Source organism: Bactrocera latifrons, unplaced genomic scaffold (assembly GCF_001853355.1).
Source record: "Bactrocera latifrons isolate USDA-ARS-PBARC rearing strain unplaced genomic scaffold, ASM185335v1 scaffold_169, whole genome shotgun sequence".
Taxonomy (NCBI): domain Eukaryota; kingdom Metazoa; phylum Arthropoda; class Insecta; order Diptera; family Tephritidae; genus Bactrocera; species Bactrocera latifrons.
Window position 1 is genome coordinate 425547 of NW_017535174.1, and position 17229 is coordinate 442775.

The 17229-nt window shown below is 33.3% G+C and overlaps 9 protein-coding genes across 12 annotated transcripts; 5 read left to right on the plus strand and 4 right to left on the minus strand.

Annotated features, from left to right (window-relative positions):
• Positions 1-1017: 1017 nt before the first annotated feature.
• On the plus strand, positions 1018-2137 carry LOC108966684 (translationally-controlled tumor protein homolog). Its single transcript, XM_018929712.1, has one exon. The coding sequence runs from the start codon at positions 1146-1148 to the stop codon at positions 1662-1664; it is 519 nt and encodes a 172-aa protein (XP_018785257.1). The 5' UTR covers positions 1018-1145; the 3' UTR covers positions 1665-2137.
• A 988-nt stretch (positions 2138-3125) lies between these two features.
• On the minus strand, positions 3126-5462 carry LOC108966682 (zinc transporter 7). Of its 4 annotated transcripts, none has more exons than XM_018929710.1 (4): positions 5185-5462; positions 4863-5097; positions 4143-4574; positions 3578-4083 (listed from the first exon to the last, which is right to left on the minus strand). In XM_018929710.1, exons 2-4 carry the CDS (start codon positions 5041-5043, stop codon positions 3578-3580), a joined length of 1119 nt encoding a protein of 372 aa, XP_018785255.1. In that variant the 5' UTR covers positions 5044-5097; positions 5185-5462. The 4 variants fall into 4 exon arrangements, with proteins under 4 accessions (XP_018785256.1, XP_018785255.1, XP_018785253.1 ...); XM_018929708.1 differs by having other exon boundaries at positions 5165-5462; XM_018929709.1 differs by having other exon boundaries at positions 5161-5462.
• A 452-nt stretch (positions 5463-5914) lies between these two features.
• On the plus strand, positions 5915-6774 carry LOC108966655 (40S ribosomal protein S25). Its single transcript, XM_018929671.1, has 3 exons — positions 5915-5999; positions 6275-6551; positions 6613-6774. Exons 1-3 carry the CDS (start codon positions 5997-5999, stop codon positions 6684-6686), a joined length of 354 nt encoding a protein of 117 aa, XP_018785216.1. The 5' UTR covers positions 5915-5996; the 3' UTR covers positions 6687-6774.
• A 1415-nt stretch (positions 6775-8189) lies between these two features.
• LOC108966675 (V-type proton ATPase 21 kDa proteolipid subunit) lies at positions 8190-9465 on the plus strand. The gene is made up of 2 exons (XM_018929697.1): positions 8190-8288; positions 8384-9465. The coding sequence occupies exon 2, from the start codon at positions 8406-8408 to the stop codon at positions 9042-9044; it is 639 nt and encodes a 212-aa protein (XP_018785242.1). The 5' UTR covers positions 8190-8288; positions 8384-8405; the 3' UTR covers positions 9045-9465.
• A 507-nt stretch (positions 9466-9972) lies between these two features.
• Positions 9973-12233, minus strand: LOC108966649 (zinc finger protein 2 homolog; the record flags this gene model as incomplete). The annotated part of the gene is made up of 3 exons (XM_018929663.1): positions 9973-11264; positions 11321-11857; positions 11910-12233. Coding segments are annotated over 3 exons (1845 nt in total), but the record flags the coding sequence as incomplete, so codon positions are not given.
• Positions 12234-12379: 146 nt separating this feature from the next.
• On the plus strand, positions 12380-13088 carry LOC108966679. Its single transcript, XM_018929702.1, has 3 exons — positions 12380-12401; positions 12464-12796; positions 12851-13088. Exons 2-3 carry the CDS (start codon positions 12652-12654, stop codon positions 12919-12921), a joined length of 216 nt encoding a protein of 71 aa, XP_018785247.1. The 5' UTR covers positions 12380-12401; positions 12464-12651; the 3' UTR covers positions 12922-13088.
• LOC108966677 (RRP15-like protein) lies at positions 12957-14015 on the minus strand. Its single transcript, XM_018929699.1, has 2 exons — positions 13925-14015; positions 12957-13864 (listed from the first exon to the last, which is right to left on the minus strand). The coding sequence occupies exons 1-2, from the start codon at positions 13962-13964 to the stop codon at positions 13098-13100; spliced, it is 807 nt and encodes a 268-aa protein (XP_018785244.1). The 5' UTR covers positions 13965-14015; the 3' UTR covers positions 12957-13097.
• A 207-nt stretch (positions 14016-14222) lies between these two features.
• Positions 14223-15358, plus strand: LOC108966678 (UPF0568 protein C14orf166 homolog). Its single transcript, XM_018929700.1, has 3 exons — positions 14223-14430; positions 14481-14807; positions 14872-15358. Exons 1-3 carry the CDS (start codon positions 14370-14372, stop codon positions 15222-15224), a joined length of 741 nt encoding a protein of 246 aa, XP_018785245.1. The 5' UTR covers positions 14223-14369; the 3' UTR covers positions 15225-15358.
• On the minus strand, positions 15279-17120 carry LOC108966676 (RAB6A-GEF complex partner protein 2). Its single transcript, XM_018929698.1, has 4 exons — positions 16780-17120; positions 16504-16718; positions 16162-16433; positions 15279-16110 (listed from the first exon to the last, which is right to left on the minus strand). The coding sequence occupies exons 1-4, from the start codon at positions 16884-16886 to the stop codon at positions 15445-15447; spliced, it is 1260 nt and encodes a 419-aa protein (XP_018785243.1). The 5' UTR covers positions 16887-17120; the 3' UTR covers positions 15279-15444.
• Positions 17121-17229: the final 109 nt, after the last annotated feature.

Consider the following 17229-nt stretch of genomic DNA (forward strand, 5'->3'; position numbering starts at 1 on the left):
CACACCTAGACCCCATGTATAAAGGCTCAGCAAAATTGAGCTTGCGCGATTTGATATAGACATAATCGAAGTCAATTGTGGTTTATAAATGGTTAAATTTGGTGAGTAAAATCTGCCAAGACGACGATTTTTTGAACCATGAGTTTCTTTTTCTCTAGGTTGAACTATTTTTAGTTTTATTTGCTGACATGGTATTGTCCGTAAAGTTCGGTACAAATTAGAATATGTACTATATCGAGATAGCATATTTCTAAAAATTAAAAATTAATCATTATATCTTTATACATGTATATATATTTTAATTATAAAATAATAACATAGATTCATACTTACAATAAGAAATTCGTTTGTTCAAACGCAAAACGGCTTTAAAAAATTAAAAATTGTCTGTAACAGCTTATAGAGTTAAAAATCTTCTCAGCTATATTGATAAGAAAAGGCCTATTTACACACAACTTTTGTCACTCTGACAGTTTATACAGAATTAACGAAGCACAGGAAACAAAAGGTATGCCCAATAAACAATTTGCTTTCAGTGTTTTTCTCTAATAAAATTAACGACCGTTGCTTGGCAAAGCGTAAAAATATCAAAATTGCCTAACATTTGGCTTGTTTCGCGTAAAAAACTTTTTATATAAAAAAGGTTATATCGAGCCTTTCTGTCGGAACGAATGTTCTATGTGAATTGACCGCAAGAGTGAACAAACTTATCCGATCGTATCTTTACATTTTCTGGACCTCAGAATATATGCCAATAACTAATCATTTTATTTTGTTTTTTTATTCGTTAGCAATTTACAGCAACGTTGGAACAGTTTTATTTATCATTCTTATATTGCTAAAAACAAACATACACATTTCAAATTCTTAATAAAATTGTCAAAATTGTCGTCAACAAACAACTACTGTGAATTAATTGTGACTCTTAAATGCATCTCTGACGGTGTTTCTGAAATTCCGCTTTTTTCGTACTCTATTCTATTACCTTGACGGATTTCGCGTGGCAGCACTGCATGTCAATCTTCAACCTTTCTTTTTGTTGTTTGCTGTAGACGTGAGCGCGTGGCTCGGTGTGACTAATTTCGTGTAAAAGTCGGGAGTCTCGAATTTTCTTAGTTTTCAGACCTAAAAAACTTACCGTAAAAATGAAAATCTACAAGGATATCTTCACCGGCGACGAAATGTTTGCTGATACCTACAAAATGAAGCTGGTTGATGAGGTTATTTACGAAGTTTACGGTAAATTGGTTAGCCGTGCCCAAGGCGAAATTAATATCGAAGGCTTCAACCCATCGGCTGAGGAAGCCGATGAGGGCACCGATTCCGCCGTCGAATCCGGCGTCGACGTTGTCTTGAATCACCGTTTACAGGAGTGTTTTGCATTCGGAGACAAAAAGTCGTTTACACTCTACCTCAAAGACTACATGAAGAAGGTTTTGGCCAAATTGGAGCAAAACTCGCCAGACCAGGTTAATGTTTTCAAAACCAACATGAATAACCAAATGAAGGAAATTCTTGGCCGATTCAAGGAATTGCAGTTCTTCACTGGCGAATCCATGGACTGCGATGGTATGGTAGCCATGTGTGAATACCGTGAACTCGACGGTGTGAGTACACCCGTTCTCATGTTCTTCAAGCATGGACTCGAGGAGGAGAAGTGCTAAAATGCACATAAAAGAATCACACCATATAAAATAATTATTTTTTGTTTAGTAAATACCGTTTAGTTGAAATTGTAAAGATTTCCTTGACATATTGTTCTGATCAAACACGAATTTAAGATGTAACATTTATATTTTTGGTCAAATTTTTAATATTATGAACTGTAAAACCGTAATGCTCTTCAGTGTAACTAAAACCAATTACGTATATTAATTTTTTTAAGACACATTAATAACACTTCTCTATCTTTGCTGCTTTACTGCACGACCTGCTAAGTGCACCGGTAGTAGTAAATGATGAAACAATTTGCAGCGTATACTCGAGTAATTTTTATACAAATATTGGTTCTTTATTAATTTGTTTAAGTGAGAAGATGCAACAAAGATGAAAAAACGAAACTGCTATTTTGAAAATATAGATAAAAATACGCAAAATAACGTTACGGACAAATTAAAGAAAACCATAAACAATCAAACGGTGTTTCATTTTTCTCAATTATGTCTGAACATAACCTAAATAAGGTAATTAGATAGTTAGCAAAAATTTCTGGCATCGGCAATTCGCATCCCCATTGCAGCAATATCAATGCAAACAAAATGGCGTTAGTGCAAAAATGATATATCTTTGCTTCCCAGATGGGATATATTCGAGTGATAACAACTTTTAATTTTAAGAATCCTCTACCTGTGCTAATTTTTCAGTACAACAACAACCGAGAAAGGTCATTGGCGTAGAAGAAAGTATGGCGAAACAACAATTCGGGGTGTGTGCTTGTATTTGTTATTTACTCGTGTTCGTATTCTTTGTAATATACGACGACGAGTAAATATATGCACATCTAAATCACTACACCCATCTGTTGCATACATATGTATATCGCAAAATAAACTCTTGTTATAATTTTTGCCATGTAGGAAAAATGATTTGTAAATATGTGCATACATGTGTACGCACGCTATCTCTGGGCTATAAAATAGATGTGTATGATATATGGATTACGTATGATCGTTTTAGGAATTGTTTTTCATTTGATACATACATATGTATCTTTATAATTAAAATTTAAATTCTAAGAGCATTAATTTTTTTTTAAATATTTTCTCCAACAATTAAATGTTTTCTGTTTAAGTCCCTGCATATTCGTATAGGTACCATTTCGCTCCTTTCTGCTTTATTTTATCACTTCTTCCATTTTTAACTCCACTTCTTATGTTAGTTCACAAATTAACTGTGTTTTTTTGACGACATTTTGTATAAATTTTATTTTAATCTTATGCATGCATATATTTATAATACGTACATTATTTAATATACACATTTGTTATTATCTATTTGCTAAGCTTCATCAAACTTAAATGATGTTTTTGTTATAATTTAAGACGGTTATCTACGTGTATTTTCACATAGACACGGCTTAATAACTCCTGTGTTTAAACGTTATTCAATGATTTGATCACTCGTAGTTAAAATATTGATCGGTTTTCGTTTAATTCTTGTAATGGAATGATTGCACTAAAATAATTCATTATTGTATATTAGATCCTTAATAAAGGATTATTCAAGATTTTCGTAATTACTCAATTTCGTTATTTCGTACATTCACAAAATGCTAATAAAATAAATATGTATTACTACACATAACAATGCTGTTACAAAGCCACATTATGAAATAAATTAGTAGAAAACATGATTTTAAGGATTTTTTTTAAGAAAATTTATCTACACAATATATAAATATCCCTTACTTGATAAATTAATAGTAGAACTAATAATTTGATTCAAAGAAATGCATAGAGCTTACTTTAAGTATTGAATAATAAACAAGTTTCGTTCTCATATGGTTAATCCCAGTTTAATTGATTCAGGATATCAAAATTTATATTAGTTAGATGCATTCCTTTATAGTCGGTCATTATCATACGTAATCTAATTGTATATATATCTGTTTAACACCAATAGACTCAAATATCATACGCGCATGCGTCACTACATATTTGGGATCTACGTTTTTGGAAACCTCTAATTTAATTGCACCCACATACACGTCCGAACATAATGTCCAGAAGTGAGGATCTTGCACAGCGTAAACTCCTGCCAACCCAGTTACCTTCTGATAGCACTGCGGCAGCGCTCGATCCAGAGCTGATGGTTGACGTTGCATTAATATTAGTATTGATTCTTTTATAAGACCCAGCACACTCATAGCGATGAGTAATGCTATGAATATAGAGCAAATGGGGTCAGCAATCATCCAGCCGAACATTTGCATTAGCACCGCAGAAACGATAACACCCACAGAGCCAAGGGTATCGGCTAAAATATGTAGAAAAACACCACGCATAATTTGTGAATTGCTTCCAGAGATGTCATCGGTGATAGCGTGCGAATGTCGGTGCCCTCCGTCATGGCTATGACCATGCCCTATGAAAATAAAATTGAATGAAAAATCTTGTTAAAATATAGTTGATGTATATACTTACCGACATCCATAGTTATCGACTGTTGATTGTGATTATTTAAATCAATATGATTATTCATACCATGAGAATGACCATGACCACCACCGCCATGAGAATGACCATGTCCACCGCCCCCTCCATGGGAATGTCCATGACCGTGTTGAAACGCATATATACCAACGAGATTCACTAGCAGTCCTAGCACTGATACTACAAACAGTCGTTCGTGTTTTACCTCTGGGGGTTCAATCAACCGTTCAACACCCTCAGATAAAATGAAGAAAGCGATGAACAGTAAAAATAGACTGTTAACAAAGCCTGCTAAAACTTCAGCACGCACATAACCATAAGAGAACTTATCATTTGCTTTCCACTTAGTAATCACCGAAGCAGCTAATCCAGCCAAAAGACCGGTACAGTCAAAAAACATATGGAATGAGTCGGATATAAGTCCTGTAATTACAAAATTATACATAAGAAACTATTTAGTTATACAAATATATTAAAACATTATTTATAAAACATTTTAAATATAGTTCAACTTTAGCTAAAACCAAGGCTTATCAATAAACATATACACATAGGTATATGATATTATGAGCACGTGAATGCAAATTACTATGTACCGCTCTATCGGTATAGCAATATAAAAGTAAGTGAGGACAGATAAGATTACTTCTTAGTAATCCTTCTCAAAAAATTTTGCTATAAATACAGACTTTAAGATAGTAAACCTCTTACCTAAACTATTCGTCCATATGCCATAAAATAGTTCCACGAACGCAAAACTTAAATTAAGTAACAGAAAAAGAAAAAGATTTCTCGAATTTCGATCCGAAAATATAAGACGCTTCCAACTGTTCAACTTCTCCTTGATCCGATAGCTACAATTGCTACGATCCTTGTGCGTTAACGGTATCATTGTAATATCAACTGATATATGTTTATCTAATGATTAGGCTGTGCTGCAATTACACTAAAAGAATACATCATAAAACTCATTCCACTGTCTAAATAATATTGCTGTTGGTTGACTTGCATACGTGTTTTTATTGATGCTTACGAACGGGTAGATCTGCTTTGGACTTGTTTAAACTTTTGTATATTATATTTGTTGCTTTCAGCGGCTCTTTTTGATCTTTCTCTCTTTTGACACTCTCAAAAGCGTCTCTTTAGGAGTATAGTTTATTTTGTATTTAAAATTTAATTAACATTTATGCACTAATATTATTTTTAATCTAACGTAGGCTAATACAGACGAAATTAAGGCCTTAATTTATTTTACTTAGTCGAGTTATCAAAATTAATTTATCAGAGCTCTCGTTTTGTAGTGACGTTCTGTTTTTTATGGTGACGTTTAAATTTGATAGATCGTTCATACTCTTCTTTATAATAAGTTCACAAAAAGCTTATAATGGCAACAAATTGTAAAAATTATTATTCAAATTTAATTTAATTATTATATTCCTCTTTTGTTGTTGCAATTTAGGAAAAAATTACTAGAACATCTGAAAGTTAACAGGTTATGTGTTATCTAGCAAATATTATTAATTATAAAATAAATCAAAATCTAAGCAAAAAGTGAATGAATTACCAATATGTTGTGAAAAGAAAATATTTAGAGCGCTACTTAAATATGATAGATCGAAAAAACCTATCATATATTACAAAAATTAAAAAATTTCTTTGAAACGGGTTTAAGCAAAATTTCTTGGCATGCAAATACGATACAGTTCCTTCCCAAAAATGTACATGTAACAACTCTGTGTTAATTTATCAATTATTCTTTTGTGAACGAGTAGCGTTGAATGAAAATGATGTTATGGTAGCACTGACAATTTCCGGCCTCCATCTTTTTGCTTTGGGTTTCTCACGATGGTGAGTCGATAGCTGCTGTTTTCTGCCAAAAAAAAGTTTTGTTTCTGTGCCAATCTACTCAACTATGTGAAAATTTAACAATGCCTTAGCATAAGTTCACCATACTAATTTTGCGATGGTTTGAATTTACCGGTTTTGAAGAAGTTCAATAAAATATGCGAGTTCGGCACATGGTTATGTTGAGCACAATAGTTTCGTGGTAAAGGAAACAAAACTTATTGGCCGTGAAATAACCTCAAATCATATAAAGTGTAACGTATAATTGTAATTTACAGCCACCAAAGAAGGACGCGAAATCGTCGGCTAAACAGCCTCAAAAGACACAAAAGAAAAAGGAAGGAAGTGGTGGCGGTAAGGCCAAGAAGAAGAAGTGGTCCAAAGGCAAAGTCAGGGATAAGTTGAATAACCAAATTCTCTTCGACAAAGCCACCTATGAAAAATTATACAAGGAAGTGCCACAATACAAACTTATCACTCCTTCAGTGGTATCGGAACGTTTGAAAATTCGTGGTTCACTTGCCAAAAGAGCGTTGGTGGAATTGCGTGACAAAGGTAAGAAGAGGATTTCAGGTTTTCAATGAATACTACTTTAATTTGTTTGTATATCTTGTAGGTTTGATTAAACAGGTCGTGCAGCACCATTCCCAAGTGATCTATACACGTGCAACCAAGGGTGATGATGCGTAAATATTTTACCTCTCTTTGCATCAATACTAAATGTATTTACTAGCTTTGATGGTAGAATAAACTAATTCGTTTCCTTTTATAAGTAAAATTCTGTGGTTATTCTAATTATGTGATGTAAGGATAAAGAAATTCTGAACGAAGGGTTCAAGTAACTGAGATTTTTGACTGAAGGAGTATCAATACTAGCTTCAATTCATCTATGAACTAGTGTAAATTTGTAAAAATTCTTGGTTTTTAATTATAATCGTAAAATTCCAACCAAATATACGCCAGGAGTTGGTAGGGTAAGTGACCAACATGCGATGCCTATTTGTTTCTAATTTCCATACTTTAAAGGGCAAAAGCAGGCAAACAATTTCTAAAAGGAATGAAGTGTGAAATTTAATTGATAATGAAAAGCACTGAAAATGTCTGACAATTAAATATATGTGTAAATTTTTAAATAAGAAAAAGAGAGTTGTTTGTAAACTATTTAGTAAAACAAATATGTAGAAGCGATTTAGTGAAGCTCTAGTGGGAGGTACATCATAATGCCGACAATAAAAATCTCGAAGCTTAAAATTCAGACAAATCATGATGCAGCTAATTCAAAATACCAACAGAAGAAATTTTAAAATAAGATGCACTTTATAAAAAAATGGTTAATATGGTTCCCAGATCCCAAAGCAGAAAACACCACGTTCCGAATGTTATATTTCTGGATTTTAGTTGAGCAATTAAAAACAAAAATATTTGTGAAAGGTGGCGTTGTACGTTTGAGGACCTGCAGCATTCGGCTTAGAACACGCTCAGGATCACAATATTAATTAGTAGAATTCTCTTTCTGTGCTACCGCAGAAAAGGGAGCTCGCCCACTTTGGCTGTTCACAAAGTAAAAATGCGGACACAATAAAATATTTTTTGACAATATGTCAATATTGTTCCAATCAAACAATAATTTTAAAGTAACTGGTATACTAATATTTAAAGAAAAAATCATAAAATATACAATGAAATCAACAGCTAATCTCGGTTATTGAATGAATGTACATATATATAGTAAAATAGAGGAAAATCAGTACGAGAATTATGTATTTAAAAGTTTTACATTGCCTTTAAAACTTCTGAAAAGGCTTGGCATCACTTTTAATATTATCAATGAATGCACAATCAATTTCTGCATTGCTACTTATTTTCTGGGAAATATTTGTTATATGTTTTATTTACTTATACAATTATTTTTTTTCCCTATCATTAAAAGACATTTTTTTATGCTTATAGCTGTTGTATGACATTAAGTTGATAATCTTTTAGGAACTTATAACTATATCTATTGTAACATATAAACACGTATTTCAGTTTATATTGTTTAAATAATACAAAAATAAATATAAAATTTCCTAATTTCAGAAGTATTAATTAAAAAATGTTAGAAATTATGTACATAAAAATTTTTTGTTATTACAAAGTTTATCATAAGAAGTTGCAACTCTGCATAGGTTGCAAGGCCACATTAATCAGAAAAGTACAATTTCTACCCAGTAGAGGGCGGCATTGTACGTCTGTCATGTGATGAGTAAAGTTTTTCTCGGTCACCTGTCACTAAAATAATCTTGATATTTTGTGAGTTATTTTTGCAAGTATTTTTTTTTTACAAATTTTCATTAGCTTTCTGCGTAGTTAAGTAAAAAAATTTATATAAAAATAACTTATTGCAGATAAACCGTGAAAACTTGCAGAATGGCCCAGATACGCAGCGTTGTTCTCCACACATTCTGGTGGCTTTTTCTGGCCACTAGCATAGTGCTTATCTTCCAATTCGTTCTTACTGGAAAAGGTGAACGTGTGAGTGTTGGTTGGTTCCTTGCATCCACCTCACCTTATATGTGGGCATGTCTTGGAATTGGCTTGTCGGTGGCATTATCTGTGGTAGGAGCTGCTCTGGGCATTCATACAACGGGCACCAGCATTGTGGGCGGTGGTGTGAAAGCTCCGAGAATAAAGACAAAGAATTTAATTTCGGTTATTTTTTGTGAGGCTGTAGCCATTTACGGACTGATCACTGCTATCGTTTTATCCGGTCTGCTGGAATCGTTTACAATGTCCGCAGCACTAGAGAATCAAACTGTAATGAATAATAATTGGTTTGGAGGATACGTAATGTTTGGTGCAGGGTTAGCAGTCGGTTTGGTGAACTTATTCTGTGGTATTGCTGTTGGCGTTGTTGGCTCCGGAGCTGCGCTTGCTGATGCAGCTAATTCAGCGCTTTTTGTGAAAATTTTGATTGTGGAAATTTTTGGTTCAGCCATTGGACTTTTCGGCTTGATTGTAGGAATTTACATGACGTCCAAAGTTAAAATGGGTGATAAGAAAGACTAAGCTAAAAATGCAATGGAGGAGGTTGGTACGAGCAATTAAAAGACACAGCACCGCTCAAAGAAAAGTACCATTAACATATAAATGCCTAAATTACAAATTCCAGTCAAAAACAATGAGTCTTTCACTCATTCTTTGTTTTTGCATTATACTTATTATCAAATTGTATTAGATGTACATATTTTGATTAGTAAAATTAAAGTTTACCTACATAAAAGAGCACAATGGTTCACCGAAATTCGAAATAAGCGATAAATTACCCAACTCATTCCACATTAGATAAAAATTTGTTGAGCAAAGTATTTAATTTTCATTATTTAAATGTGTGCCAACAGGCCTGGGTAATGAATTGAATGTACTGCTCAACAGCAAAAAATAAATTCAACAATATACGAAAAATAAGAAATGATGAAATTACGATTAACAACCTGACTATCGATTCTCTCATTGGGGACAAACCAAAAATTCTCCTACAAACATCGACTCTGGTGTCATCTAACCGAACAACGTCTTGGATGTAGTTGCAGTTCTATGTAGTGTTGTTGTCTTAAGTTTATTATTTGCTAATTTAATTAAGCTAAGGTAAGTTCGGCTGTTCAAGTCCGATTCAAACGAATTCCAATAGTTTTATGTTGGCGACTTGTACATAAATATCAGCATCAAATAACATCTGTACATACATTTAAAAACATATGTATGTATTTCAATTTTCTTACTACAACTTTGAAATTCGATTTGAATCCACTTGAGGCCCGAACATTACGATATCATAAAAACAAGTGTGTGTTTCCTTTTTGTAAATTATTTATTGTTAATATATAAAGGAGTGCCCATAATTATTTTATACACTTAACTGTTTATTGTATGTATTAAATAATTCACTGTATAAAAGGGCATATGTTATTGTATAAACAAATTTAACGAAAGTATTCAACAATAAATTTATGTTGCGGGTTCTCTAAAAAATTTTTTACTTATTTTTAATTGATCGGCAAGAAAGTTTGCTCACATTATTTTGAGTAGTGTTGCCGATAAATTTTGGTAGGAAATATTTCGGAATCACTTTCAGTGTACTGACAATAGACTACGGCACCTGTTGTTGTTATAACGGGTGCTTAGCAATGTTTTTTGTCATTCGCCTTGGTAAAATAAAAACCAATTTGTATATACATATGTAAGAAAGGGTTATATATGTTTTTCGTATATTTCTATAAATATACATAGATATTCTTACTTATTTCATATATGCTCCACTATAAAATCACTCCAAACAAGGTCTGCGTTGGATTCATTCAGTTGGGGCACCTCTTCATAAGATAAGCTGCAAAAACTGTCTTCAGGAACTTTGGATAGAAAGTAACTATCACCTTCCAGCATGCTATTATCAAGAATATACTTGACGGATTCATCTTCAATTTGTGTATTTTTGGCATTTTCTACTTCGAAATTTTTTTCATCAGACACAGTACCCTCTTCAGGCTGTAGAATGGCATGCCGATCCATATGCGCCCTGAGTGAATACTTCTTTATAAATGCCTTTCCACATATAGTACATTTATAATTTCTTTCGCCAGTATGTATACGCTCGTGATTCTTTAAATCACATAACTGCGCAAAACTGCGGTTACAAATCCTGCATTGATATGGTTTTTCACCGGTATGAGTACGCAAATGTAATTGTAACAGGAAAACACGTGAAAACCGTTTTTGACAAAAAGTACAAGAATGGGGTTTTTCTCCAGTGTGCGTACGCATGTGCACCGTCAAATTGCTGGTCTCATAGAAAGTCTTATGGCACAATGAACATGAATAGTCAGGCTTTCGAGCGTGACGTTTTAAATGCATTGTATAAGCTGATTGAGTTTTGAAAGCCTTCGGACAGTGATCACATTTGTAAGGACGTTCCCCGGTATGCGTACGTAGGTGCATGTTGAGAGCGAAGTTGGACTGCATTTGTTTGCCACAGTATGCACATTCTCGTTGGGATGACGTTGGAAATGTTTTAATTGGGATATTATTGTTAGTTGCTGGAGCACTTTGATCATTGGATTTCATACAATTATTACTATGATTTATATAAGTTTGCTCTATAGAAAAAGTGTGGCTACAATTGGGACAGCAATATGGTTGTAGTACTAAATGCACTTTTTCCAAATGCCTTTGAAGATTACCTGTCTGTAGGAAAACTGCTCCACAGGAATCGCATCTGAATTTTTTTTCGGACTAAAAAGACACATATTTTAAAACTTAATTTTCATAAAAGATTGTACAAAGCCTACATTTATTTCTGAGTCAGCATTTTCTGTGCAGTTGATATCATTCGTCAGATATATATTGGGCGAATAAATTTCTTGCTTTTGTTCTCCCTCACAGCTATTACTTTCAATATATTCCATTACTTGCCATCCTTCCTTGGTTTCTTCTATTATGTCAATGCTATTTAAATTAATATCTACGAGTTCTCCGCTTTTGGGCGTAATTGCATCATCCAGCTGTGTATTTGCCGAGCACCTCTCTTCAATATTTTCTTGATTTAAATTTGTTTCCATAAAACTATCTGGATGAATTTCTATGCTATTGCGTGCATTTAGAAACTGTAAATCATATGTAGTTTCAGTATCAGTGGAATGTTCTTCATATTCTACGTCTCCTAATTTTATTGGTAAACATCCTCCAATATCTTCTGTGCTCTTTCGTGGACCAGTTTTTAGTAATTGCTGTGTCCGTTCGCATTTCTCACGAAACTTCGCAGCCACCAGTAATTCAGTCGTACATTCCTTGCATAGAAATTTTGGAAGACTGTCTGATTGTTCCACCTAAATACAAATATATATAATACAATCTATTTCAATGATGAATTCAGTATACTTTAATTCCTCCACAGCGTTCCAGTAATGTGATTAGGTCCGTTTGAAAGTCTTCAATAACCCCACCGTCGTAAATATGGATCATCAACTCCTCCAGTTGCAGGCAAACTCTACAACATACCTCTCCCTCAGTATTTCCGGATGCCATATGCTTTTCAGAATTCATTCCAAGGCGGTTTAAATAATTCTTTGTGGTTTTATAAGCTGCTATGTTATATTTACGTATAGTGTACAAAGGAAAATTTCCAACTCTATTGAATAACGGCGGTGTTTTAAGTGAATACTGGCGCCGTAGTGAAAACAGCTGATATGTGCACGGTGTAGAATTTTAAGAGAAATGGAAAATTGAAGGACGCCTAAATATAAAATACAATAATAATAAAAAAAATTCTATAAGTATTGCTGATTGTTAATTGGTAGATTGCAAATAAATATATATTAAAAAAATATATAATAATATGTATTGCGATTCAAAGTAAACATTTTTTGATTGGTAATTATGACTGCGTTATAGAAAAATTAATATTTGTTTTTGACATGTTTATTTTCATTCAGGTTTATATATATCTCTAAATAACGAAATTTATCAGCTGATTAGATCTGTTCGTTATCAATTTAGAGTTTCTGTGACTGTCACGTTTTGAAAGCAATTTCTGGTTTTGACTCTATCAAAGTACTGAATTGCCCCATAAATCTGAATCTATATTTCTGATAATGCTGGATGGTCTAAATGAAGCTATTCAATGACGTCCAGTGATAATCAAAAAGATTGTTTAGCTTGCCGTCTAATAAGTGGTTTCGGATTAATTGCCATGGGAGCATATATTTTCTCACAATCTAAAAATCGTAAAAAAATTGAAATGAATACAATGCGATTGATTTCTGGAAGTAAGTTAAAACAAAATAATAGTTTAATCTTAAATTTTTACTCTTATTTTGTAGGTGTGGTGTCCCTAGGTTTGGCCCGACTTTCGAATGCAAGCTTTTTGAAATCAAGCAATTCCGAGGTCTAAATGTCACAATAGTTTTGAGTGCTATAGGTTTAGAATTTCTTCTTTCCAGTATACAATCTTTATTAATCAATATTTATATTAAAAGATAATCCTAATTTATAAAGACCTTTAGTTAGGCATAACAAAATGTAAACACTTTTAATTATAACAAAAAAATCATTGTTCAATACATTTTATTATTCGTCGCCACTATCTTCTTCCGCATCGGAATTTTCTGGTGCTTCACCAGTGTTTTCGTCGTCATCTTCATCCCAATGCTTAATTTTTTTATTTGTCATAAAATCTTCTCGAAGTACACTCCACTCTGACTTTCGCTTATTTTGTGTAGAGGACGGCATATGATCTTCATCATCACTGCTATCAACGTCCTTCATATTTTCACTTTTTACAGGATTGTCAACAGCTTCTGACTTCGCGCGATTGCCACTCATAAGAACATCTAAGAATTTTTTTTTATTTATATTGTTTAAAACTGCATCTTTTCGACTATCTAATGGGCCTGCAGCATCCAATTGTTGTTGGATGTCTTTTTGTTGTATTCGAACTGCATTAAATAACTGGACAACACCTCTAGTTGCAACTTTTCGCAATGTGCGTTCCCGTTCAATATCTTTCCATGAAGGTTTTACACGCAATTCTAGCGGCACATTCTTACGATGTTTTATTTGCTCATCAATTTCTTCCTTTATGGATTTTACATCAGTTTTGTCTTCACCTTCAACTTCAAAACCATAATTCAAAGTTTTTGATTTCAACTTCTCAACCGGTTTTAGTTTTCTGGCACGGGATAATACCAATGTTTTCTTAGTTTTCGGCTTGGACGTGCTTAGCACTTTGGCTATACAATCAGCCCAGCCAATATTTCCTTCTGCATCATCCTCGAGATTTTCCCCACTAGAACATTCAACTTCGGAATCGTCTGGAACCTGTTCTTTTGGTAGAGCTAGTTTTGAAATAAAATGTTTGATAAATGTGTTTGCTTTTATTTAAAGTTTGATCTTACATTTCGAAATATTTCGTTTCTTTATATTGGATAAAGCCATTTTCTATTCTTAAATTCTGCACGTTGTTTAGTTTATTTACAACTGTCAAATCAATAACAATTCTAGCAAATGTCAGAAAGTCGGATTTGCATATATCGATATTTTTACTAGCATCGATATTAACCCTAGGTGAAGCAAGCAAAACCTAAGTGAACAAGAAAAATATTATTACTCGAATTTTGACTAGTTTCTTTTTCACTCGCTAAAACATTTAATTTTTTGCTGAAATAAGTTTTATAAGAAAATTATATATTTAATCAAATGTGATCGATAGAATAATAATAAGTACAAAATAGTGGGCATTTACGAGGTTAAAAGCTATCGATATTTTGAAAGTTTTTGGTACAAAGTGACAGTCAATTGCACCAAATAACTTTACTAAAACATTTCTGAGTTTATTGAAATATGTTAAAGCTAAAATTAGAAGCTCTAGAACATCCAGCACCTGGTAGTGTTGATGTTAATGGTAGGTGCAATTTAACTTTAAATTGTGCATATAATGATTTTATTTTATAGATCGAAAGGTGTTTGCAAGCACCATACTCTGGTTAGAAGACCAAAAAATACGGCAATATAAAATTGAAGATCGCGAGGATCTTCGGAAAGTCGACGAGCTTGAGATATGGGAGCAAGCGTATGAAAATTACAAATATGACCTTAGTATGCCACAATTTGTTACACCATTAGAAGAAATTACTTGGCTATTGGGCTACGCCATTCGTTTGGAATTCCTAGATGCTCCTGAGAGTTACAAAGATATAAACTCGACTGAAGTTAGTAAGCAGCAGAACAAATCAATAGCTCCTAGCATAAAAGCTGAGAATTTCTTTGACAATATGGACTGTAAGTTTCTACGTTTATACATAGTACTTATTCGATGAAATATTGGATTTTATTTTAATTGCAGTTAGCCATAAAGATTTCATTGCTGGTGTTCGCGCATTGGCAACCAAACTGAAAATACCACAACATCCGAACCATCTTATTCTATTGGAAGCAGTTGCACGTGTAGTACATGAAAGACTTTCACCTTCTGCTAAAAATCGACAGGCTATAACTGGGACGCCTTTCCCCTTCGAAAAAGGCAATGATGTAGTCTCCGATGATTCTGCACTAGATTATCCAGTACGCATTTTGCGCCTATTACAAATACAAAGTTTACGTGAGTTACAAACAAAAATCAATGAAACAATTGTTTCTGTCCAGGATTTAACTGCGAATCCCAAAACAGATACTAAACTCGGAAAAGTAGGGCGATAAAAATTTAATGTACTATATATCTATGAAAATGAATTCGGAGTTAGAAAATATTAATTGACTTCCAAATATATTCAAATTAAGTTTATTTTTAATATAATTTTTAAACTTCTCATCGCCTATTTTTACATACTAAATATTGCAATTAATATATTTAAAATGTGCACTACATATCGTAATATCTGTGTGTGCACTATGCTCTGATCATACAAATGTATATTGTTCACTTAATCAATAGACTATGTGTTTGGCTGGGTGAATATATTTGAAGCGGGTTAGCAGCGTATATAGCAGTAATTGGCAAATTCCACACCATTGTTTCTACAGGTATTTCGGCAGGAGCTTTGAGCTCACCCTCTATTGGATTGGGTTTACCAAAGTCCATCATTGTGCTTGTGACAAATTCAAAATGTAAACGCCATCGTAGCTCGACTAAATCAGTACGGAATGAGGGTGTTACATGTAATGGTATAGGTATAATCACAGAAGTCTTCAACATAGCATAACACATTTGATGAATGGTTGCCAATGTACTAATATTTCCTATAGGTTCCTCGTCGGCAATATTCCTTGCGCTCCCAGATGTCTTCGATTTATGTAAATTATCTATTGCTGTTCCACTAGCAATACTTGCCAAGTCCAGAGAATTTACAGATGATGCATCATTGAACTCATTATTTGCCTGTTCGGCATTACTTTGAAGTGATATTTCTTGTGCTTGCAGTTTCACTGAAAATTGGACACAACGTACTTTGCAATTGCTAAAGTCAAGGCTACCCACTATATCTTCACCAATTTTGTAAGACGGTTTAAACAAGCAAAACCGACCAACGAATCCACGCTTGTTAGATATGCGATAATATTTAGGCGCTCGGCGGGCAGTTACATTCTACACAAATAACAACTTTTATACAATTTACAGCAATTATCTTTATAATACCTTAAGGTGATGCCATGATATTTCCAACTCGGATATTTCTCTTTTTTCAAGAAAGGGATTAGTAGGAGCTAGCTCGTCATTTGTTTCTTCAGTACAATGCATCTCATCAGGTCGTACAATTATTGGTATCGGTAATACCCGTATAGGCACACTAAGCATTTGCACTTTAGATTTAACTCTTTGTGTCGCTATTGTAATCCTATAAAAGTACTTAATGTCGTGACCCCGATATGTAGGCGGGCCATTACGAGGTAAAATTTCATTGAAAAAATCTAAGTTAAAAATTAAACTGAATTTAATTATATCTTGGTTTCATTAGTACAAGTTCATATATTTACTTACAAATTTTTGTTTCATTTGGCAATAATTTTAAATCGCAAAATAATATCTTTGGCTTAGTGGCAATTAATATATCACCATTAGCTTGTGCTCCTGCATCTAAAGCTGTTTTACCAACCAGCTCTGCTAACTCAGTTATTTTGTCCCCCGAAGTGATGTTATAGTTGGTTTTTCGATAACAATGGAGTTGTGCGGAGGCCCAAGCCAAGTTCTCCTCTCTATAAATTTTTTAATACATATAAATAATTCGAATATTTTCACCAAAGCTCTTGTAAATACCTGTTGTCATTGCCACGATGGCCAAATTCGATCAGACATTCTACCCGTTCTCCTGAAGCATATATTGCAGAATCTGCTCGTACAAATTTTGCTTTTATCTCTATCATATTTCTTTGATTTATTATTCATTCATTTATTTAAGAATCTTTATTTATTATAGCGCAAATGACAGAAATAACTTAACAGCTGACTGTCAACAATGATTGTAGCTCAGATCTCTCTAATTCCAGATTTTATAATTTAAGGTTAAACTCCATTTAAAAATTGTGGAGTGACAATTCCAGCACTATTAAATTGGTAAACATTTCTTATGTATGTATATATTGCGTTCATATTGGATTTGTTCGTAAGGAGAACATACTTATTGGAAAGATTGTCTTATTGGTTAGATAAATATAATATTTTTTGCAATGCTACTATTTCGAGGTTCAAAACATTTTCTGGTACGCT